Genomic DNA, 25,602 nt, shown 5'->3' with positions numbered 1-25,602 from the left:
ATGCCGCGACACACGCAATGTCCCGTACCGTAATCCCACGAACTCTGTTGCACCCCGTTGAGATATTCGGAAATGCAAAACATGGTCGATGCGTTGCATCCAGCGAGAAGCTTTGATCTTAACTACGTTACTAACGAACACTTAACTACACTGAAAATTATACTTCTTTCCGTACGTTAATTACGATAAGTATCAGTTTGAATATTTATATAAGCATCGTTTTAACATTTTACAATATATACGAGTTGTATTCCAACAAAAGCATCGAGCGGTTAATTTATCGTCGCTGTCCAGTAGTATTTTATCGAATATGAACATCGAATTTAGCGAATACCTACGTATAAATAATCGCGATAACTCCGCAAGATTGTTCTCGGCGAGCTCACCATTAATAAAACTGGACGATACGAAGACCACCAACGAAGGAATCTTTTCTTGTATGATTTAATAGCGGGGTCAAGCAAGCCAAACTCGTTGACCTTTTGTACTCGAAAAATTCCTTTCGGTTATTTCGCCTTCAAATTTCGTTCTCTACCACTTCTGTTTATAGTCCAATGCTTCTTTCAACGTTGTAGTTTCCTATATAGCTTCATATACGATAGTAAAAAAACTGCATTTCGTTCGAAACTCTAAGCTCTTTCCTTTGAGATTGTCACGGGAATATTCCTATTATCGTTTACGATATTAATTACGCGCGGTACTTAATTACTTACGATACTCATGGAAAACTTCGTTAAAGGAAAACGACCGCACGAAAGATATCGTTACCTCTTTGATACAATTAAGAATCTCACATCGAGATACTTCCATTTCTCCAAACCGTTTTCCCTACGCGCACCTACGTTTCTAGTCCATTTACTCCGGCCAAGCTAAAAACACGAAACACACACTTCTTACAAGAACATTTCTCAGGTGAGATAGCGCGGAAGTGCATGGTGTGTTACACGACATCCGAAGCGTGTACATTTGTACGGATGTCTTTATCGCTTTATGAGCCCCATAAAGTGCCGTTGTCGGTCGAGCAGCCTTTGTATCTCCACTGTGCAGCGCCGACCACAGTGAGGGAGCGAGAACGAAAAAGCATTTACCCATTGTTTATGCGTCTCATTATGTATGCCGTTGTCGTTGATACAGACTCTTAAATGCGTGTACATAGAACGCAACATGTTGAAAGAAATGATGAAAGGTGATTTATGAAGGTGCGCGCCACGGAAATGTTGGATAACGTGAGCGATCTAAGTCATTTTTCTCATGGACTCGCAGGACAGATTATCGACGATAAATTTGTTACAGCCAATCGTGATGAATTCGACGATCAACGTGATCGAGCAGTAGTCTTGGAAACACATCGATGACCGATTTAAGGAACATTATTAGGAAGCTGTATTCGGAGCCAGAAACAAAGTTCAACGCGGTCTTTAAGGAAACGTCACACGTTTGTATAGAAGAAATATCGTCGGGATTAAAAGTTGAGCACTGGAATCTGAAAAATGTCGAATGTAATTCAACGACATTTTACCAGCTTGACCGGTCTAACGATGTTATTGGCCGTGTTCTTTGGCTATCGGCACCGTGGATCGTCTGCACGACAGTTTCCGTGCACTCTCCATTATGCCGTTTAAGTGTCCGAGTATCGCAATTTTTTTCGGATATTGAAAAGATAGCCGAGAATATGGCCCGAAACAATGATTACGAGCGTAGGGTTCGGGATCGCGAAGATCCCAAACCAGATAAATCATCACAACCTTTGGCCATCTACAACGCGAATCCCATAAAACACGAATACCGTTATCCGTATCATGACGTATTTTATGATTACACACGTGAATTCTCTTCGAAACAATGAGACATTTTTACGATACGTTTTGCCTGCTGCAGCACTGTAGTTAGATACAATAACTTTAGACAATCTAATAAAGCTATCGTAAAATTATTATACGACGTATCGTTCCGATACGACGAACTCGTAAAATTCTTCGATCTACTTCCTTCGTCGCAAAATATATAAGTTGTAGAATTCTCCAAATCTGTTAGAAAGGTGCGACAAAGATAAAACGCAGTAGTAAAGTGACATTTCATTATCCAAGAAAGGATAGAAGCTAACGAAAGGAAGATAGTTTTAGCCTAATAGATTCTTGGCCGAGCAGATAAGACAAAAAGTGAAAAAAACACACGAGACGAAGCACAGTGCTCGGGGAAAAGGAGAAAACAAAGGCACAGAGATGTTACTCTGGCAATTAGACGGGAAACGAATGCTAGAACATTCATCACTCTGAATGTGTTTAATGCGTGCGCGTTAAATACGCACGGCAGGCACGCTAACCAAACCTAACTAACAGTCAGGCTAACAAATTAACGCTGATGCGTTAAATGTCCGCGTCGAGTACCAAGCCGGAAGAGCGCGCCGTGTTCTTCTCCAACTGGACACGATCGGACCTGCTACTTTGATTTCTTTGACTATGTACACAGAACTTGTAACTTGTCTCTGAGATACTATTGCGGACAATTAAAACTCTAGTATGACTCTAATATGATCAGGATAATACAGCGTAGATGAAAGGCTGGTGCACAGATATGTAATTTAAGAAAGTAGGACGAACGTTTGCAAGAGTCGCGTCTATTCGTCTGATAATGAGCATCCGTTGCGGTCTAACTATCGTCCTACGACAAAGTTATTTCGAATTAGTGTAAATGAATTTTAAATTTGTACGAGCAAGCAGTACGATAAAATATGAATATTTTTTAATGTTCCGCGTCATTCGGGATTAGGAAATCTGCTTGGCGAATGATATTCGACACGAATGAAAATTTACAAAACAGTAATTAAGAACGCTCCGATCGGCCAAACGATTAATCCGTTGTTTTAAATGTTGATAAAAAATTGCGTGTAGTTCGATACATCGTAGCACGTTTCTTTTAAACACGAAATAAGAGCAGCAGAGGCAAGGCCAAGTCGACTACGTATTTACGTTCGGTGAACGTGCAAAAACAAACGTGACCTGCATCTACGCTTCTGTGTACCTGATAAGCGATAAGCTTGTATGATTATTTTGAAGTCTGTTTACGTACTGCTTACGGATCAAACGTTAGCTCCGCCTAAACCAAACATAACCCAGAAGTCGGGACGTATTTTACGCTGGAAGCTTCGCTATGAGAAAGAACAGAAATTTCTATGCAAACATCTTACGCGAGTCATAAGCTTTAAAAGATAAAGAGGTCGGTACACCTTGAATTTTGCATAATTATTACAATTGGCCGAATAAGAGATTACGAAACGAGAATTTAACGAGCGAAGAAGAGAGAGAACACGAAATATCTTCTGCCAGTGTTGTATTTATATAAGTGCGTACACGTATATGCAATTACCTCACGAAAACGTCATTGACATGAAAAAAGGCTGTACACCGTGTTGAGAATTCGCCAAATTTGGCGAGATCGATCGCCTGCAGATTCAATAACGACAAAGCTGTTGAATAAAAGGATGAAACGATCGTGATCACCGAATACCATACATTCATTTTCAATAGTGGAGGAAAAGAATACGTTGCCAAACCAGCAGCGTTTCTTTCAAACTTTGAAACAGTTAATCCAGCACGGAATAAGTATCGCGTTGCACTTCGTGACTAAATACTAAATACTTCTTCAGGTTTGTAAAATTCAAGCCTATAAAATATCTTTTTCGCGCTTGACTAATTATCGTTATATATGATTGCATTTATTTGCAAAAATATTTGCTTTCGTTCGAGATATATTCTTTCGAGGATAATAAATCATAAGATAGATAGTAAAATACAATGATAAAGATAAATGAAATATCCTGAATTAATATACAATATGCGATATCGAAGTAAAAATAATTCAAAACTACGCATCTCGCGACATCAGAAAAATGTACGCTTCTATTCTGATAGTAGATTTCATACTGTGACCGTTAACATTAATCGATATTGCATGCTAATCAGAGCGTAACAGTATTTTTACAGTACCAACTATTTAAATCAACCTTAAGTTCGAGAGTAAAATAAATGACTTTTGACTCGGGAGAGCGCGATGAGAATACCAATTAAAAATTAGTATATCTATCGAAATCAAACTGAATTATTGATAGATTAATATCGAGTATTAAAATTGAATTTAAACATCAAATAGAAAAATAGTAAAATACGAGACGAGATATAATACGGATATAAGCGTAAATATTTAACTTAATTACATATTTTTATAAGCAATTATTACTTAATCTTTATACATATATGTAAAATAATTTCAAGGTCGTTAAGGTGCGTCAATAGTCGTAATATACACAAAAAAAACTTTGTTCAAAGGCAACTAACAAAGATAAGAAAGTAGATGTCTACTAATTTCAGTGAAAACATTATTAAAATTTGTATCTGATTAATGTCTCACCTGATCAGAGCAGCGTCGATGCTAATTTGCACTACACAGTGAACTTTGTTTCGTCGACTATCGTTGATATGTATTAATTAATTTTTCTAAACACACTTCGATGCACACACGCACTTGTTACGATATGTTTAGTTGACGGTTTAACAGAAAGTTTATCCATTGGAAAATACGTTGTTAATATAAAGGACGGCTTGTATCGATAAAAAAAAGAAAAAAAAAATGATAGTAATGGAACAGGAGAGAAACACGAGAAAGGCGAGCTGCAGGCTGCGTGCCGAGCAGCCACCCTCACGGTAGGCGCGCGAGCCTACTACTGAACTCGCTATACTGATCGTCAGCGTCGCGTACCGGCACTTCCGCTTGGAGTGACTCGTCCCTTACGAGCATCAGATATAGCTCGCGATCGTCGTCGCAAGATTTTTGCAAATTCACTGTCCGTATAATTTCACAACTCTTTATACTTGGACGAACAACGATATCCACGTTCAAAGTACGATAACTTGCTGTATAAAGATAAATATATTTTATAAACATATTTTACGAAATATGGTTTTCAGAGTGATTACGAATCAAGCTTATTATTTGGCCACTTTTTATCATATTTGTTGCTTTAATTCATTTCTCTGACAGAAATAAGAGGAGTACAATTTACAGTCAAGTCGAAAATATACGCGTATATATAATAGATGTATATATATATGTATATATATAGTGACGAAAATGAAAAAAGAAGTAAAGAACGTAGCAACAAATGTCGATACGGGATTTATCTTGTATGTAAACACTTATACATGTACGTAATAATATAAATAATCTATCTCATATTTGGCATAAATCACTTCTAAATTTCTATAATCTACGTCCAATGCTGTCCACGATAAGCTACGAAGCTTGGAGAATCTCTCCTGCTTTGACTTTGTCACTATGATACAGAGACGCTAACCGATGCACTATATACACGCATCTGATACAAATGCATCCCGCAAAAATCAAATTTTCATGATTTAGTTTACGAACGAGATTTATGAAAAATGACAAAGATCGTACTAAGTCTGTTCGGTTTCTTTTTTCTGATTTCTTTCGTTAGTTCATGGCGCGGAAGATGGGACAAAGCCACGCAAAGAGTTTCAACCATGGACAGCATTGATCTGTATAATACCGCGTATACATGTACGAATTAATCGTGCTAACGATAAAAAAGTACGATATATAAATCGATTGTAATACGAAGTATTGTGATAAATTAATTTTTTATACGTAAATTACAAATTATGAAAATGAATAGCAATAATAGAATGCTTATATATATATATAAATAATATTTTATAAACTTCTTACTTATTATATATGTACATCGTTATAGTACATAGTAATGATTCCATTAGAAAATATGGAAATTGTAGCGGGGTAACTACAAAAGTATCATCAAGCGACAAAGGGAGAAAAATGCACGTAAAATTTACTATACGTAATTTCTACAAAAATAATTTCATATGAAAAGCATTATGTATGGAATAAATTTTTCTTTACTGATTATCATACCCAATACTATGTTTTCTAAGGTTCCTTCATCTAATTATCACCAGCTTCGCTTTTATTGCTCTTAATAATACCCCACGCGCGATGCTTTATAAAAATATTTATCCTAGCGATAGTTGAATTACCTTTGAGCAAGCATATGCAACAAGCTACATAAATATTCATAATTTCTCGCACTGTCGCCCTCTGTCACTTGTCACAAGGATTTTTCTATTATCGATACGATTTTCGCCTCACTCTACGATCATGTTCCTCTAATTACTTACAACTTGATAAGGATAAAGCAATTTCTACATATAGTTTAATTCAATACTTGAACTACATACAATATATATCAAATATAAAATAAGCTACTTAAATGCATTTGGCATGTCTTGTTTATGTGTGATGCTCACCTGTTCTAATCTGAATTATTGATTCACGATCAATGTCTTCGAGAGCTACGAACAAATGACGTCACCTCCTTGGTTAAATAGACTTTGTGCACTTACGTTAAGATAATTATTATTTAAAACTTTGGACTCTTCAACGGATTAGTTCCGCGATAATTTTCATGTATATAATTCATATTTTATCGTATAAATATATCTAATTACGACAATATTCTTCTATCGGTCGTTAAAATTGGATTTACAATGTTAAATCTGATGTGAACACACTGCTTGCTCAACTTGCATCTACTGGCAGCTGCTGTACTATCTAAAACTGACCTTCGGATTTTATATTTTTCTTGTAATTGAATTCTATGCTGTAATAACGTCGTCTTTCTATCTATTTATACCTAACGATGTTTCATTATATTTCTGATTAATCTTGCATATATAGTTTTCTTAGTTTTCATACCTTTCTCTCTCCATTTTTCATCTCACAATCCATATGTAGAAAAACATTTTCTACACATTCTGATAATAAGAAGTCACTCTCTTGCTTACAACAGATTCCAAATTCTCTACTGTGTGGCACGATGAAAAACGATTAAACTTTTTATTTCTTCCAGCAGTTCTTGGATTTACATTACTTTTTGGCTATTTCATATTTCAATATCGGTTTGATAAACTGTTTCTAAGGTTTGAAATACAATGACTCACGAAGGTATTCGAATGCTTAAGTTTTAACCAGGAAATAATACATTAAACTGGATGTATACATTAAACTGGAGCATGTATTCAAAGCACTATGATATCTGTAGCAAAAGGGAAATCTCAAAATTATATCGGTAAAATTAGAATTCAATTTAATGACATATACAATATTTACAGTATAGTGATTACAAGCACAGATCGGTAGATGTTATTGAGTCTATCAGAAATGACCAATCAGATCCGCACTTCTTTGCCTAGTCATCTTCTCAGCATTCAGTGTTATACCTATTGATAGATCACAAAAGTATTCGAACGCTTAGAATTAAACTATGTTTACAACGAATCTCTATGACAAAGTAAAAAATCGTTTATGTTTAGCTAATTCCGTATTATTCTTACGTGTACTTATCGAACTGCAGAAGCTACGAGTACGAAGAAGTTGGAATCACAGCAGTGAGAACGAACGAAAGTAAATCTAACATTTTTAATAGATGAATGCAATTATACGTAAAGAAAATCGAATATCGAAATAGAAATACGAAACTTACGTCGAACAGTAAAGCATGGAGATGATTCTGTCATGGTGCGAGGTCGTGTGGCAGCCAATGGTACTGGAAATTTATTATTTATCGATGGAATTTTTAAGAAATACGTATTTACATATATGTTAAAAAAGAGTCTAAAACAGAGTGCAGAAAAATTAGGCTTATCAATACATTCTTACTTCCGAGGCATACGGACTGAATCTTAAAAGAATAGATACTACATAATATACCCTGCATCCTAAATACTCATAAAACCCAGACATTGATTATAAAGAACATTTATGGCCTGAAATCAGTAGGTCATTACATAATTATATGTATAATAAATAGGAAAGAAGTACTCAAAGAAAGATTTATAAAAATATGGAATTCTATTGTAAATATCGCAAAAAATTACTTCATAGTATAGAAAACAAAGTTAAAGATATTGTTACAGCCAAAGGTGAAAGAACTAAATGTTAATATAAGATAATACATAGTCAATGGTAATATATGCATGCGTTTGTACGTGTGAATACTTTTATGATCCACAGATGAATCGTGTTTGTAATAAATGCACTGTGTATATCGTTAAAATATTTCATAATTTTACTGATATAATCTTCAGATTAAAAAAATTCAGTATTGTCTCAAATGTTTCACTTTAACATATATTTTGCTTGTTGAAAGTCGCAAATGTAGGCGTTCGAATTCTTTTGGGAGCTGTTGTATATTACTTAGAACTTTCTTAAATTGTTGGAGCTTGTGATACTTCTGTTGTTTACTTTTCATGCTTATAAAAAAGACTTTTTGTATGATTCAACTATAAAACTTCATTTACACACCTAGTTTTATGTAAATCACACACACTATCATTTTCCGGTTCTTGATCACGATAGAAAGTAGCATTTCCAGATTTTCACTTGATCTTGGAGTTCAGAACTTGATCTTTGTTTTCATGTAACATTGAATAGTTGCAAAGTTGCTTAACCGTGTTATTGCTATTACTACTAATTAAATTACCAATTAATTAAAAAACTATAATAGTTTTTTTACATCTTAGCTTTTAAGAGTTGGAGCAATATTTTCACAAATCATTAAATTTTCATAGACGTTTCTACTTATATTTCTGTCCTATTGTCACAAAATTAATTGAACTAAGTTTTTTAAAGGTATGCTGCTGATTCATATATTCAACATAATACGTGAAATATTATGAATTCTTGTAAAGAAATTATTTTATTTTCTATTAGAAGTAGACATATATTCTTGAAGTGAATTATCTTCGCAATTCACGATAATTTGAATTCTAAGAGTATTTTAATAACTATCTAATAACATTGAATTAACCATCTGCGGTAATTAACAATTTTATGAATACTGTTCAAACAAGTTTTACCACGTGATGATTTTTAAACGGTAGAGTAAACTTGGTTTTTATTTAAATTGTTCATAAGATCGTTCATTGATTGACTGAAGACACAAGTCTTATCATTTGAGTTTCTCTTATAAAAATCAACTTCAGCATAACTTAATTTTTCTGGTCTTTGTTGTAAAATAAATCAATGCTGTTTGATTCGATTGATGATAAAACTTCACTCCGGTTGTTTTTAACATTTGTCCTGCTATCAGGAGCATCATCAACTTCATCTTGTTAATTATCACCCTGAACTGGATTTTTGAAGAAGTCAAATTCAAAAATTGCCAACTTTATCGGCTGACGCTGATACCAGTGTTGCTCCGGCGCGTTGGTAGGTGTTGATGCTGTGGTCTGTTCGCCTAGAAAGCTCTGCTGATATACAGAGGCGGGACAAAAGAAAAACAAAAGCACTGCTACAGATACAGCAAACCACTACAAAAGCCTTCCTAGCATTGTGTTCAAGTAACTAAGCCATATAGTAAGTGAGCATATTTCGCATGGCAGTGAATTTATAATTAATAAGCAAATTGATAAGAAATTATAAATAATTAAAAAATTGTATATATATATATATAATCAAAAGAATTCGCCGTGTGGCTGCTACTACTAGTACGATCTTATATCAATTAAAAAAAAAAATAGTAAGCCATGCAAGATAATCAAATAAATTTTCTATTATAAAATATATAATGACAATTACCGCTAGCCATGGATGATCAAGTACATCTTCTGCACTAAATCTCAGTTCAGGTTGTGTTTGAAGCATATTCGATATTAATTGTTTAGCAGAATCTGAAATCTCATCCCAAAATGGAGATCTAAAGTCATACTGGCCGCTTAAAATACGCTCAAATAATTCTTCTTGCTTATTTTCAGGAGAAGCAAATGGTGGAAAGCCACAAAGTAAGATATACAGTATTACTCCAGCTGCCCATACATCAATCTAAAATGGTATAAATTTATTTTGTCTTTCATATCTCCAAAATTACAGTAATAAATTGTAGATATGTAATTAAAAAATAAATTTACTTTCAAACCATATCCTGTTTCCGCAAGTATTTCTGGTGCTACATACGTAGGTGTACCACAAACTGTGTACAAAGGTTCCCTTACAACTTGAGCAAGTCCAAAATCGCATAACTTTAAACATCTAACATGATTTCCATCCATTTCAACTAAAAGGTTTTCAGGCTTAACATCACGGTGTACTATTTGGTGTGAATGCAAGTAAGCCAATGCAGATGTTAAATGTCCAATCATTACACTAGCTTCACTTTCGGAAAATTTTGTTGCCGCAGCAATAGCATCAAACAAATCACCACCCTAAAATAACGCAAATTTGGAGTATTCTCTTAATATAAATTTCAATTTTTGATATTTAAAATAGAAATATTTGTGAACAAATGTACTTTTACAAGCTCCATGACTAAAAACAGTTGATCAGTAGTTTCTTGTTCTGCGATTAAATTAATAATATTTGGATGACAAACTTGTCGTAAAATTGATACTTCGCTTGCCCACATCGTTTCTTTACCTTGACATTTATATTTATCTACAATTTTCATTGCGTATTCTGCACCTGTAGATCTATAAAATATTTTTAGGTAGATTTTTTATTATTTTTAGCTATTAATATTCTACAATTTCTTATAATACTTACTTATGAGAGCAATGCCTAACAATTGCAAAGTTACCTTCTCCAATTACATGTCCTACTGCATAGTGTAAACGTAGTGGTTGTGGTAATATTAATGAAGAAGGACTCGGTGTCCTCACTTGAGGTGTAGTAAGCACTTTTTTTCCAGATTTACGTGGCATTCTTGGCATTGGACCAATTTGTCTCTTTGATGTCCATGGACATCTTCGGAAGCTTTGTACACTCTTAGATTCTTCAAAATCTAATTCAAAATCTTCCTGATTTGACTTCTCAGGCCCATAAGCTATAAAGGTATCATCATTTTCAAAAAATTGTTCCAATGAGGTAACTTGTTGCCCTGAGAGTGTATAAACTTTTCTTACTGCTCCAGAATCTAACTTAACAGCTTCTGTAATTGCTTCCATCGCATGTTCTAAGCTTGGAGCATTTCTTTTATTTAATAAAAGACGTACAACTTTACGAGGTTTTGTACCATGTCTTATTAAAGTGACTATTTTTGCTTTCACGCACAGTGGTATTGCACTTATTTGTCTACCAGTACCTGCTGGGGATTGAGGTAATCCAGATAAAGAACTACCTCTTCTTACTTTGGTAGATGAATATTCCACTTTCTTAAAAATTTCTCCTTGGCCAGAAACCACATAACATTTACCATCTTCTAAATCGTTAATACTTTGAACTTTTTTCCCATCCATAGTATAAATTGCTCTAACACCATTAGGTAGAGTCACGCTCGATATTAAAGCTCTTGTTAAATCCGATGCTAAACTATCAAAACTGCGATATCTTTCTGGAGTCACAGCCATCACAATACCAGTATAAAATTTATCTCCATTTCTAAAAAATCTCACTCGTTTTGCCTTCTTGGTTGGCGGTGTTCTAAGAACATTTAAAGAATGCCGTGAGCTAACATCCAACATTCTTTCATCTATACTCATTATAGTAGTGGAACTTAATTCTCCGCTTCCAGAAAAATTACTATCACCAGATGGTGAAGCACCTTGACTCAATGGTTCTTCCATCATCCTAAATATAAAATGTTTTTAGTATACATAATGTTATTGGAATGATAAGATATTGGAGTAAGAAGAGGTTGCATTGTACAATTATAAGACAATTATATTTCTAATAATATTACGAAAATTACTATTTCATGTAGTATAAATTTCGAAAATACGTACAAAAAGCTTTTTTACTGGCATTAATTATCGATTACGCGAACGAAAAATATTTTCGATGGAGTTATAAATAAAGATTTCCTGTTAATTCATCGTGGTAAATATTTAACGATAAAAGTTGTATATAAATATAGGAATAAACCTATAAAATTTTAGATATTTCAAGACTCTTTTACTTTTCATTACACGTAACAGTTTTTATAAATGTAACATTTTGATAACAGGAATATTTATTCTCCTTTCTAACCTACTTAACCTTCTTTAACTACATCACGATGTACACAAATACAGCACACAAATAAACACTAATACAATACACAACGTTACTTATTCGTAATTCAAATTGGATAACAATGAAACAGTCTGTATGTACTTACATTATGTTCTATTAGAAAACAGAAGAAATGCCAGCTAATGAACAAATGAATCACCAGTGAAGTGACATTTTCATAGCAACCATGACGTGAATACTAGATAATAAAAGCGAGAAATCTCGCTTTCGTATTACACTAATAGAATTCCCTTTTCCGTTATATCTAAGTCTCATACAATTTTTTATACCTTCCGTTTGTATCGTAACACACTGATTTTGTTTTCTGCGCGCAAAATAGTTTCAACTGCCAAATTCGACATATAAGCAATGTGAGAAAAGTACCTTGTTAAAGAGAAACCGGAAGACCGGAAGCGGAAGTGTAAAGAAATTAAAAGGGTGGGACAAAAATGAATAACCGAGCAGATTACTCCTTATTAACATATTTACAACAAATTATTATTTCATTATATAAACATCTATGACTTATTCCTTTGCAAAATGCATTATCTGTTATATAATATTTTAGAAAATATATAATTATATTAAATGATTAAATATATTGCAAATTGTAGTTGAAAAACTAATACATAATATTTAGACTTATAATAGTATTAACAATTATTAACAGTGATAACAAAGATTACATTATCGAAAATATCTTAATAAAAAACAATATTTTAAAAAACAAGGATATAATTCATTCGATCTTTTACAATAGTTTCTTTTTTAAATTATATAAGATATAGTAGAGATAATAAAAATTTAAAAATCAGTCGGTAAGATATAATGATTATAAGCGTATACATAGAGGGCAATATAATCTTCAAAAGTCATAGTCACTATCACTATTCGCTTATTTTACTTAATATTTTTATTAGGTATCGTAGAGTAATCCAATAATCATATTAAATAATTTGTAATACGAAACATATAAAAAAGTTCGAGGTTGTATTGTTGTATAACCCCTAAAAGTATACAAAAAGAAATGCTTCACAAGTCCTCTGTTAGCCGTGATCGTCTAGTGGTTAGGACCCTACGTTGTGGCCGTAGTAACCCAGGTTCGAATCCTGGTCACGGCAATGTCTAACGGCATTGTCACGGTAAGAGGTATATTTTTTTATTTTCATTTCAAAACAAGTAAACTAGGATTTCATATCATTTTTTTACTCCTATTGTACATATCAATAAACATATTTTTAAACGTTGAAACTTTTCAAACAATGTAAAAACTCTTATTTCGTGTAGAATGATATCTGAATTGTTTTAAGATAAATAATTATGCTAGTACTCACATTTTTACAACAGGATTTTCTATTTTACCGAAGTATCCGATTTTTATATTAGTATCTCGTACCCGAGTAATGCTTTATACAACTATAATCGTTTAAAAACAAATATGAAAATATGCATTGATAATTTCATAATAATTCGTAAGATATTTTCATGTATATTAATCGCGATATTCAAAACTTGTATATTATTGATGTGACAAACTGCGATATCCAATTATACTGAATTTGGATTAAAATGCATTGAAAAATTGTCAGAGTTCGATCGATTGGTCCGCACCTGGCAGTAGGATCAAGAGAAAGATAGACATAGAAGCGATCCAGCCGGTGTCGGTAACGACACAGGGCCGTAGCATGCTAGTGCCGTGGCGATGGTGCTCGGAGTCGATGGAGGGAGATTTCACAATAGCAACCGAACGTTCTCCAGAAGAGCCGCCGCAGTCTCGCTCGGTGTGTGTTTCTCGACGGTCATAGTCGGTGCGGGTGGATGTATTACGTGAAGGAGCGAAGCGACCAGTGCCGCTCTATAGTGCGTGAAAAGCAAAAGCGTGCATCTTGCCTAAATCACTGTAAAATAAAAGGGACGAGTGCGGTGACCGAGGATGTCTCGCGAGTGAATGTGCAACAAGAGACGCCGTAAGTGCGGGTGTCCTCGAGTTCGATTGCAGATCTTTAGACCGGTCAACGACAATGCGGGCGCGATACGTCGTGGCAGGTGAGTAAGGCCCCGGGCATGTTCGCCATTCGCGCGTCGTTTCTTACTCCGTGTTTCTCTCTGCTTGTCGCTACGGCCCTTGCAACTCGCTTTACGACCCAAGATCTAGAACGCAGAACGTCAAACCTTTCGATTTTATCGACTTAAATTAAATCGCTGGACGCCGTACGAATAAATAAAATGTTTTCGATCGTGTATTGATTTTTTGATCTAGTGGCGGGTAACCTATACTGCGTTGTCGTTCAAATTTCTACGTGGATCAACGCAAACGATGAACTCAGTAGCATTGAATTCGTGACAGGTGGGGAGACCGCCCTGCCAAACCGTTCCGCACACCTGATCGTCTACAGCCTACCTGAAGTACTGTTACTGCTTTATCTACACTAGGATAGACTAAAATAAACGTCTTCTCGCTTCTTATAAATTCTACGTACCTTTGAGCCTTCCTTTCCACGAGCTTATCGAACCTTTGTCTACGTATCTTTCGAATATTCTTCCTTTTAATTGTTCTTATTGCTTTCGTAACTTGTATACAGTTGTATAATACCTATATATATAAATATATATATATATATATATATATTTGCTATTGAATACAATTAAATGCATTATATGTAAAATAACGATCGCTGGATCTTGCTCGGCGTGTTGAAGTCTCCAGCATCCGGCATCAAACAGCGTCCAAGTTTCCTCTTGCGATTCTTAGCTCTGAAATATTATTTCGATTTACTCGATCGCTGGCTATAGTGCTTCATAAGTAAAAGAACGAAATACGGAATTACGAGTGTCTGGTCGATAATGTTGGTGCAATGACCAGGTAGCCTATTAACAACCGAAGTAATCACGGAAAGACACGTAAGACGCTATTTCTGTTTCACAAATCAAACCTATTAATCCATGCATTAGAATGTTGCACGCGTAATTATCCGCACGTGAAAGATGCATCTAACAGCGGAAAAGTTCATGCCTCGATATACCTGTATGATGTCGTATTCGTAAAACAGACCAGTAGGATATCGATCGTCTTACAATCGCATCGCGATATCTTGCGTTGTTCAACCGCTTCCCTTTGCTATTCCTTTACGCGTAAAAACGTAGCGCAGTTTTATCCGATACGAAATTTTATCACGCTTATTAATTAGTCTCAAGTATTCTAGGTTACTTTCCCTTTATATCATCTCTTGTGTTCGTAATTTCATTCGTGAAAGCTTTTAAAAGTCTTCGCTAACTGAAAACAGTGTCTAGCGCCGCAAGAACGGAGTCAGTTTCTACGCTTTTTGCTCTCGATTAATGCTAATTAGCTTGAGCGATTCTCCAGATTAACGCGAATCGTTAGGAATTTTTATGCGCATGTCTGTAACATAGGAAATTTATTGCGATCAGAATTTTTAACCGAAATCCATTTTCTCTCATTGAGGAATCGTGCCTAAGTACACGGCGTCCAAAGGGCCGGCATACCTACGGATTTCTTAGTAAAGGAAAAACATTTCGACTCGTCTAGCGCAGGTGGAAGCCAGGTCGGTGCATTAACGTTGGTCCCTCGCTTCACGCTCAGGTGCGTGCCTCAAACGACACACGCATTTTATATACTCTATACATGCAAACCTACTGCGCAGAACAGAGGTTCCACATTCGTCGTTATACCTACCGGACGATGCTAGCCATAATCATTTTTCCTTTCTTCTTATCGTCAGCGTAAAAAGAGTGGAGTAGATTCCGTAACAAGTGCATCGTTTTATTCAACGTCTGAGAAATTTTACCGCGACCGCTTCTTCCGCAGCCGACGCTACGCTACGTTCGATCGAATTTGCTTCGAGTAATTTGACGAAAAATAACGTACTCCTTGAAAAAGCGATTACCATTGAATCGTTAAAGGAAACCAAGCTATTTCGTTTCTTAAAAAACGTATAGTATCTGCTTCTCCGTTGTGACTAATGCATGGAACAAATCGTTGATATCGAGTCTCTCATCTCTTCTAATTCTTTGAGGTAGTCCAAGCAAGAAACTGATAAACATTCTTGCGTATGTATTGTATGGTATTTACGGATATTAAAGAATCGACAAAGAAAGAGTGAATTTGGTTAGAACGATACCATCGTCTTTATATGAAAAAAATTGTATTTAACGACGCGAAATAATATATTTGAATGATAATGACTCATAGCTATAATTAGAAACAGTTAATGTGTTTAAATTCCAGTTGATGCATTTAAAGATTTCCCATTAGCCGAGTATTAACGAAATTACTTTTATTTAACTGGCAATAGAAATTGAAATAAATATAGAAATAAATAAACGGAGATACGTGCATTTTAATCGGGAAATTCTCAACAATCCAATTCTTTTTATCGAGTGTGAAGATAAAAATGATACGAAAATGTTTTATCAGCTGAAGCGATAATTTATGGCTCGTTTTCACCGATTCATTAGTGTCGATTTCAACAATGCCTCGACATTAACGAATATTATCGAATTTATTATTTCTGTATTAACGTGTGGAAGATTTTTGAAGCGAGATACCGTTCGATATAATTCGAATTAGCTGATTCTATGTGCATTCGGCTCCTTCTTTGGTGTTGCATGCATTCGTCGAATGCAACTTCAACATTCCAGCAGATTGCATTTTTTCGGGGTCATCGAAGCGCAACGAATAGAGAGAACGTAGTTCTGGCTATTTTATTTCACCTCTGTGTTCATTTCGTATGTGGCTTTGCCACGGTGATTAGGTATTGTCACTGACATAAGTTACGCTAATATAAAGCAAGAACTCGATGTAATCGGTGACACGGATTCCATGCTTGTCTTTGACTTTCATCTTTTTTACTTTTTAACATTCCACATTATTTTTTTAATGACCTCTCAAATGGTTACTATTACGTGTACATACAGTGGTAGTTTTCCTATTCTTTATTCCTGGCTTTATCCTCGTATCTTTCCCAGGATGTTTCCTTGCGATTCCTCTTCTTCCTTTTTTTCTGTTCTTCCTCCGATACCTCTAAGGAATTTTTCACGCGATACTTACTGCATATCAGCCGATGAATATCGTTGATCTTTTTATATATCAGTAGCAATACCGATGCCCTTGTTATTACAGTAACGCGTAGAATGTCGTAGAATACCCAAGTTACATTCCTTTAACGGTAGGTTTGATTAACTTTACTGTAACTGTATTAGTCATTACTTCCTGGATTCTCTGGCTTCCTTATACGCTTTGTACGAGGTAAACCGTTTCCTCGTTATTATGCTCCAAACAACTTTTATTATACCTTATTTTACGTTCTATTAACGTTACTGAAACGAACATTTGTAACAAAAAAATATGTCATCGTTGATCCTTAAACAATAATATTATACTATTATAAATAATAGTATACATTAACGTATGATTTTATTTCTTTGATAATATTTGTATTGCATTAAATATGTAAGAACATAAAGATCTCAAAATTGGAACATATATTTGAAAATCTTGTAAATCTTACTTAGAAACGCGCTTGCTTAGATGCGCTTTGTGCATCGATGATCTCGGTTGTCTGGTTATCATCAGAATGAAGCACTAGACAAATCTTGAATGGTTCTTCAGTTTCGGAAAAGGTTTTTCTCCAAAGAATTCATGGGGACAGGACACTAGAGAGGTTCTCAGAGGCCATGTGCTACATTTAGTATTATTGTCTTCTCTACTTTCTTGTCCCTGGACTTTCGATGGGATTATTCGTTATCTTGTTTTTCTATGTCTCAAGAGGGAAACCATGGTTTAAATTTTGGTAGAAACGTCTCTCGTACTATGCACTTGCCACTATCATAGGTAAAACTAAGAAATATTATTTGTACATTGAATTTAGGTTGATTAGAAAATTGGGAATATCTTGTTATTTTTTCCAGAATTAAATATAATGCAACTTCGAGGCTCTTTCGTGATTTATATTCAATTCAAGAGGAAATATCATTGCTAATACGAAACGAATGAGTTGAAATATTATATGAGATCGCTCCTTCTGTAACTTGATATGAATCACTTGCATGTTATACCTATATAAAGTGACCCGATGCCTATCAAAGTAGTGCAAAAAAAAGAATTAATTTTTACCCCATTCATTTTTCTCTGATAATTCTCTTCAGTGCTACATAAATGATTAAATGCTCTACGATGTTACATATGCTCCTTCGAAACTCTTAAACCAACGTTCATCCAAAGATACGACCAGAAGAACTTTCTCCACAAAATGATTTGGTCGTAATCGCGACACAAGTTTATTAATATCGATAAAACAGTTTCATCCGGGTAGATGTTTGACTTGTTGTATTTGATCGTTTTTCTAAAATTTACGTATTTGTCCGTTCACTTAATTATTAAATAATTCTCTCGCGACAGTAATTACATATTTGTGCCTCTTGCGATTCGTTGGATTCAACCTGACCACATAACTCGTCTACGTATAGCAATTATGCTGATGTACGTGGCGTCGTGATGTAAATGTGCAACACACGAAATAATTTCCATCGACCCGCATCGCACACCGAGCAACGTTGTAGAAACAGAAAATGTACAGAATGTACATACAGAAATGTATATGTACAGAAAATGTTATCGAAACCTGCGGTATTAGGGCGACTCTCATTTCGATCTTATACCCGTATAACAATTGTTTCGCTCCGATTTCCTCCTGTAACGCATCCAATCGTCGATAAACTTGTGAATGAAATTTATCGCCTAAAAGATTTCTTACAAATCACGTACCGTGCAGTGAAAACAAATTACTTAATTAATCAATCGTCTATTAATTATATTAAACTTTGTTTCTATCTTTAAATTACACCGATTCTGTAATTTAACAAAAAAACCGGAGGTATCTTCGATTGCTGTTGATTTACGTTCATTTTGTTGAAAAACGGATTAACATGTGATTGAATAATATACATTGCGCCATGGTACGATCTCGTTCTCTAAATCTAAACATATATTGTTACGCTACAAAACAACACGTGCCTGTTATACGTATCAGGCCTTACAGCTCAGCTTCAGATACGCTTATCGTTTTACAAAGATGAAAATATAGCTACTTTCGTGTGATACGGCACAAGTAAAGTTTACACCTTTACGCGTGTCATATACCAAATTGGTTTCTCTTGAACGAACGTATAAACATGTATGGTATGTCTCGTAACGAAGAAATTCTATTGAAGCGGCTGTTGGATTCTCCTTATCAATTCAAAGGAATTTCTGTAGGCTCTTAGGATTACCTACGAATACGCCATTCAGATGTAAATGCGTTTTGCGTGCATTTAGATAAGCCGCGTGAAACCCAGAAGGCATCTTGGTATCATGACTCATTGCGGCTCTAATTTTTCTAACAATAGGAAGACTGGTTTTATGATTTAACCGTATTAAAGTAGGGCAATAGCGTCTCGTACCGTTGAGTTTCCGTTTACGTTGACCGAAGCGTCGACGTGGTTGGAAAATCAAGCAAGATTTCCAACTATTCTGTTTTTTTTTCCTTTCGTCAAACGCGAAATGAGACGCACGAATACAAAAAAAAAAAAAAAATCGAGTTCTGCGTATCCTTGTGCCACTTTTTCTTCTGCACAACCCTGTGCCAGATTTTATCAGACGAAGGATTTACAGCTAGAACTGAAAAAAAAGACGCGATACGTGTGCAAATTGTATAATCGATTGTATAATCGCATCGGTCGTTCGATAACTAAAATTCATATAATTTGCGATAGCATATTAGCTTTCTATCGATACTACGAGACAGTCGTATCCCATTTAATACCCTACAGAAAACGGTGCCCATTCAAACTGAAGCCCTACGCGAACTTTCTACATCGACCGAAGTAGCTTTGTTATTCGCGGAACGCATATGCACGTATGTGTGTTGATATGTTTCACTTGGAAAACCGATACTTTCACAGATTTCCTTTGTGAATTCTATTCAACGAAACTTCACATTCAGATAAATTCATAAAACGATTTTCGCGAATTCCATTCATCGCGTGTCACACTTTTCAAATAAAGCACACACTTGGGTATTTCATTTATATGTTCCGTATAATATATATACATACATATATATATATATATATATGTATTAGCTTCCAATCTGTCGTTCATCATATTTCTTCGTTTACACTTGCGATTAAGCTTACGATTACTTGTTGCTAATTATACTTTATGCTTTCCGTTTTTGCTTTTAGTTGTACTAATTGCACTTACGTGTTTATTTATATTAAACTGATACTTGATATTTGCCGCCATATATTAAGATAGTTATTAAATCGAGAAACGTACTATCAAGTTACAAACTTATAATTTTATCGTAATCTAAATTCATTCACTTACTACCCACTTTTAAATTAACTAACATAATGTCGGTCAACCGAGAGGAATAAATTACAATGATCAACGATTGCATGTGGGGTTTTTATCGTTGTAAAATTTCGCCTATACATAATGCAAAGCGGTCGCCGTTTAAAATGCAAGTCTCTCATATGTAAGAAACGACACCCTTTTTTCCCTTAGTTCCCGTGTCATTCTTCGTTCGAGTGTCACACACTCGGAATAGCTTTTTTTTCAGAGCGTGTCGTTTTTAAAGGTGAGGCAGAAGACAATGGTACGTGGTACGTGGCGCGTATATGTATATAGAACGTATTATTTCAATACGCTCGCGATTTAGCCAACCAGTTCAAATCTTGGCATTATTATACCTTGGTTTTATTCTTTTTCTTCGCTGGAATAATTGGCACGTTACGAGATTTATGCCTTCGGCGTATGATTAAAAATATCAGCGCTGAAATTTCAGACAGATGATCATTCGCTTCCATCTGCTTTGTTAAATTTATCTCTGATATTTCTCGAATGTATTTCAAATATAAATCCAAATATTTTTTTTCACGTAGAAAGTTTTACACTGTTACTTATGTTATTCTACAGAGAATTATTAATTAAAACGTTTATACATATATTCCATTCGTTTTTTTCCTTTTCTTTAGTTTTAGTTCCAAGTTTTTAACACGTGTAGGCCTTCGTATATCGAGCGTTTCCTCCACGCTTGTTAAGAGATACAGGTATATTACATATGGAGATTGATTCAACGTTTAAAAAGCATAACTGTGAAAATAAGAACTTACCGTTTTCTTTATTCTATCGGCTAATCTGTAAAGGTGAATAACTAGAAAACAACGGTTTATGTAACGTATACACGGTGTAAAATCATGTTCCGAACATTTATGTATTAATAAGTAGGTGAAAGTAAAGTTGAAGATTCTTAGCACGAAACGTAATTGAACATAAAAATTGCTTTACGATAATCATATCGCGAGTTAGCAACGCTTTGATAATGACGATCACTTAGACGTTCTACGTTAAAGATAATATTCACACGTCCATTTAGACTTGCGTTATATAGTTATCGTCGCTTTTCTCAAGTTCCGAAAACCATCATAATGGACGTAATTGTTCGCCAACTCGACTAAAACTTCATCCTTGAAATCGTACTGCGAGTAAAAAGGTTCTAAAAGCTACCAACTTAAAACAGAATGACGTGGCTCTGTTTAGTTGTCTTCCGAATGAGTCCGGGACGTAAAAGTTTCAATGAAATCCAGGCTGTATGGCATACTGAAATGCAGAAAAAGAAGAGAAACGAGGAATCGAGCGAGGACGCAAGATCCAAAGTGTGTAACCTTCATGGTTACAACCCCGGAGTGTACGCGACAGTGTTCTCGTCGAGCCTTCGACCAGGCAGCGATTTCATGGGTCGTTGTCGTGGCGTCGGGTCGGTCACTGATCCACACCGATGATCCTGAGAAGCTGTGGTAAAAGTTTATACCGTTACGAAAGGGAGATGTCGTGCAGCGAATATACGCAGCGTTGCTCGAAACGTGCTCTCGGGACATCACAGAGAACCGGAAGCTCTAGTAACGCGCCTTTCGCTCAGCATTGTAACCATGCACGCCGCAGTATACCAAGGTCGTTATTCCAATCTGCTTCTCGACGACAGACATTTTTCTCATAAGTTTCATCTTGTTTCTATTTTGCGCAAATCGATCTATAGTTTTGATCCTCGAGGGATTTCTTCCCACAATCTGGCAATCGTTGAGAAGATAGCGTGGGCGATAAAACGTGAAAACCTTCCTCGAGAACTCGTTTCAGTGATCGGCGTTCGTGGCCGATAATCTAAACGTTCTCCGATATCGAACCGTTGATGATCGGTTTCAATCAGTCGTCGAGCGAACATCAAAAGGTCCAGATTCGAGACTTCTTCCTGCGATAGAAAAGTCTTTGTCAGATATAATCACGTTAATTTTTTTTAACGGCCGATAATGACAATAGCTATGGACGATCTGAAAGTAAAGTTAGTTGATGAGAGCTTCTGTTAAAATATATTTCGTTGAGAATAATAAGTTCGTCCGAATCGCGTACGCATTTCTAGAAGTATCATCTCGAGCTATTGCTTATACTAGCGGCGATGGTTTCATTCTGTAATTAAAGAAATTGTTATTATCTAATCTAACATAGACCGTGCTGTATTCATCGCACGTATGTATTTGGATGTATGAATGTGTTTTCAAAGCGTTCCTTGGCGAGCGTGCACCTGGCAGTTTCCAAAGTAAATTCATTAAATTTTGTAACGATCGTGTTTATAAGACTGCATTCAGCGTTAATTATACACGTTATTTAACTCTTTAAAAGGGTATTAAACATGGCAAAGTATAATTTAAAAAATGTACGAAACGAGGAAAATATTAATAGAAAGGTGTACATTTTAGATCGGCAAAGATATTCCATAAGCTGATTACTAATTCCCAAAGGCGCAGTTTTCTCACAAATTGTTGAGAAAGTTGCCTTTGCTTCGCAACTTGAGCGTCGCGTATTTCATAATTACACGTTATTTCTATTTTAACAATGATAAATGCGAGTAAAATCGATCGAAGAGAATTAATTAAATATAATTGAGCAATAAACAAACATAGACTTCGAAAAAGATTCTTTACAATTTACGGAGTTGTCGTTGACAGATTCCTACGTTAAAAGGTGTAATTAAAAGACAAAATTAGTGTCACCTATGTCTTTATCTAGTTTCGCTTTCTACACATAAAACGTGTGTTTAACACATTTACTTTTCTCTATTAACAATAGAAAATCATAATTTGCCGCAGATTTTATTGAAAAGAGAGAACGAGAGACTTATTAATGAAACTTGCACAAAGGCGATTAATGTATTCCATGTACCGTTGCATTTCCATCGACCAGATTTATAATTCACAATATCCAATAATGCATGGTTATTGTTATCGAATATAATAAATACATGGGTGTATTAATAAACAATAAATAATTAATAACTCGATAGAAATATCAAATAAACCAGGCATATTTCCCAAAAGCAAATACGACGTTATCGAATTTTTCAAGCGTATATTTTTTCCTCTATTTTTCATCCAATCCTTTCTTAAACGTCAATGCGCGGCCACGCGTTGTATTATGCAATCGATGCATGTCAATCAAAGGCGCGTCCACTCATGGAAAATTGTGTACACACGATAAAGTTCAGCGCACGTCGGTCTCGAGCATTTTTATGCAGGAGAACGCGATTGAAAATGCAGTTGCCTGTCATTATACACGCGGAATCTACTTGCGGTACTCCTCGCCTTTTCTTCCTTTCTCGCTCTCTATTCTCCTTCCTTCTCTATTAATCCTCTATACTCCCTTTTCTGTCATCTCGAAACCCACCGTCTCTCCCTCTCGCTTGCTCAAAGGTCTCTCCTATTCTTTGAGTCTGTCTCTCATCGTGTCGACAATTCTCCTCCCTCTTGGCGGTGGTTTCGCTTTATCCTGACATCTGGTCTCTACATACCTCGGAAACATAGCGGATCCCGTGAGAACCACTGCTCAAATGAATGAAACCCATTCACCGATCTATAGAACCGATCACAGCAGCACGGTATGCCGACGTAATCCGATAGGAATGCATTTTCCACCAACAAAACAGGCGTAACCCGGAAGGTGAAATTACCGTTCAGCACGACGTGTTCCTTTCCTTGAAATTTGGCGAGTCTGATCAATGGCGGAGCCTGTCGCGCAAGGCCACCGCTAGTCATTTCCAAGTATGAGCGAGGCATGACGTTACGTAAAATTCTACGGCGCAGCTTGCGCATTGAAAGTGCTCAGGTAGAGCCTTTGAAATAAAGTCGAAAGTCCTAGCGGTTCCGAGCTCTTGATAATTTCTTCGTTATCGTCGCTATCTTTGCTTTAACACAAATACTTAGAATCCTCGTGTTGGTTTAGAGATAATGAAACGTGATTAAGTTAAAGTTTCGAGGTAATTAGTCTTTAAATTCAATTCGTTTCTCAAATTAGTGGAGTTACGGGATGATTACTAAATCGATTGATAAAGATATGAAAAAGGAAATGGTACGAGAAAGCGAGGACGAGAATGGAAATTTCTCGCAAATTGTATAATACATTCTTCTTTGATGTATCGGTAATTTTCCTATGAAAGAGCCCGAAGGCGAGGATCTACGATCCGTGGGAACCGTCTACGTTCAATTAGGAAAACGTACACTGATTTTCACTGTAGCTACCTGTTTTGCTACCTGTCCAACGAGCTATCCTAAAATTTTTAACGTCATCTCTATATAGGGTGCTTTCGAAATCGTCGTAGGATTACAACGCAGAGAAATTTTCAAGGTCCGTTCCTCTATAGGGTCGACAAAGAGAAATGAAATTTTTCAGAAAAGAATTCCATCCTTTCTATTTCGCTTTCCGTGTTTCCGTGAAAGTTTTTCAGCCAGTCTGTACAAACGATGAGATAACCGTACCGCTATATAAAATTTAAACTTCGACATTCACGATTGGATTTTGTGGAAAATGAATACTCTGCGAATACCGGAGCATTCCATTAAATAAGAGCAATGGTAATTTTCAGAATCTGGTGAACTTAAACTCTATGGTTCAGCCGATCAAATACGAGACTACGATTGTAGATTGTAGCGAACTGAAATTGCATATATCGGACGGTGGGCGTAAGTGTACACGGCTATATTATGTCGAGATATCTGCACAAAGCGAATACGGGAGAACGAAAATGAATGGAAACGCTTATCATCTTTTTAGGAAATACAATTATGTATAACAGAAAATATAAAAAACTGATGTATTATAACGAAAACTATAAATAAAAAATAAAGAAGATTGACCTGTACGCGGCTTTTATATAAATTTTATAGCTACGTGAAAAACTTGACGCGATATTTAAGCCACGGTTGCGCTCAATTATAATCCCTTCGATGTTTGTCGTTCAACATTTTTGTGCCAGGAAAAATTGGTTTTCATCAACTGGGATTGTTAAGAAATAGATTTTTGTTTTGTTACGAACATGATGGAGTGTTACGTGCATATGACATCCGTTTGCGTTAAAATGTGTGTGCGTTCAAAAACGAAGATCGTTTCAAAGCGAACTGAAATCAATTCAATTAAAA

General features: G+C 35.4%; 3 protein-coding genes and 1 non-coding gene across 12 annotated transcripts in view; 2 read left to right on the top strand and 2 right to left on the bottom strand.

Annotated features, from left to right (window-relative positions):
* LOC126916905 (protein sickie) overlaps nucleotides 1-4,728 on the bottom strand; it is a 190,959-nt gene extending 186,231 nt beyond the window's left edge. The window contains exon 1 of the mRNA XM_050723180.1: nucleotides 4,408-4,728. The gene's annotated coding sequence lies outside the window, so the exon portion shown is untranslated. The remainder of the gene's footprint in view (nucleotides 1-4,407) is intronic.
* Nucleotides 4,729-5,159: 431 nt separating this feature from the next.
* LOC126916911 (serine/threonine-protein kinase GD17699-like) lies at nucleotides 5,160-12,502 on the bottom strand. 6 transcript variants are annotated; one of them, XM_050723204.1, is made up of 7 exons: nucleotides 12,185-12,502; nucleotides 10,633-11,655; nucleotides 10,382-10,559; nucleotides 10,002-10,295; nucleotides 9,673-9,915; nucleotides 7,577-7,639; nucleotides 5,160-7,313 (listed from the first exon to the last, which is right to left on the bottom strand). In XM_050723204.1, coding segments are annotated over exons 1-6 (1,773 nt in total). In that variant the 5' UTR covers nucleotides 12,187-12,502; the 3' UTR covers nucleotides 5,160-7,313; nucleotides 7,577-7,606. The 6 variants fall into 6 exon arrangements, with proteins under 6 accessions (XP_050579161.1, XP_050579156.1, XP_050579157.1 ...); XM_050723199.1 differs by having other exon boundaries at nucleotides 5,160-9,344; XM_050723200.1 differs by having other exon boundaries at nucleotides 5,160-9,341.
* Nucleotides 12,503-13,127: 625 nt separating this feature from the next.
* On the top strand, nucleotides 13,128-13,199 carry Trnah-gug (transfer RNA histidin (anticodon GUG)). The gene has a single exon. It is a non-coding gene; the product is annotated as a tRNA-His (tRNA).
* A 560-nt stretch (nucleotides 13,200-13,759) lies between these two features.
* The window catches only part of LOC126916906 (protein crumbs), a 30,163-nt gene continuing 18,320 nt past the window's right edge, over nucleotides 13,760-25,602 (top strand). For 2 of the 4 annotated variants that reach the window (XM_050723186.1, XM_050723185.1), the window contains exon 1: nucleotides 13,778-14,124. In XM_050723186.1, coding sequence (XP_050579143.1) covers nucleotides 14,100-14,124 — 25 coding nt within the window. In that variant the 5' untranslated portion in view covers nucleotides 13,778-14,099. Of the gene's footprint in view, nucleotides 14,125-25,602 lie in introns of all 4 variants that reach the window. The other 2 variants (XM_050723188.1, XM_050723187.1) reach the window with 2 other exon arrangements.

Source organism: Bombus affinis, chromosome 5, assembly GCF_024516045.1.
Source record: "Bombus affinis isolate iyBomAffi1 chromosome 5, iyBomAffi1.2, whole genome shotgun sequence".
In the NCBI taxonomy this organism is placed as follows: domain Eukaryota; kingdom Metazoa; phylum Arthropoda; class Insecta; order Hymenoptera; family Apidae; genus Bombus; species Bombus affinis.
This window is presented reverse-complemented; position numbering and strand designations above follow the sequence as displayed.

What these genes read in the sequence shown, in the direction of transcription:
- LOC126916911 (XM_050723199.1), bottom strand. An exon ending in GTTAGGCATTGCTCTCATAA is followed by an intron (nt 10,560 to 10,632) that starts GTAAGTATTATA and finishes AATATTTTATAG; the next exon opens with ATCTACAGGTGCAGAATACG. An exon ending in TTGATCATCCATGGCTAGCG is followed by an intron (nt 9,345 to 9,672) that starts GTAATTGTCATT and finishes TCTGTATATCAG; the next exon opens with CAGAGCTTTCTAGGCGAACA.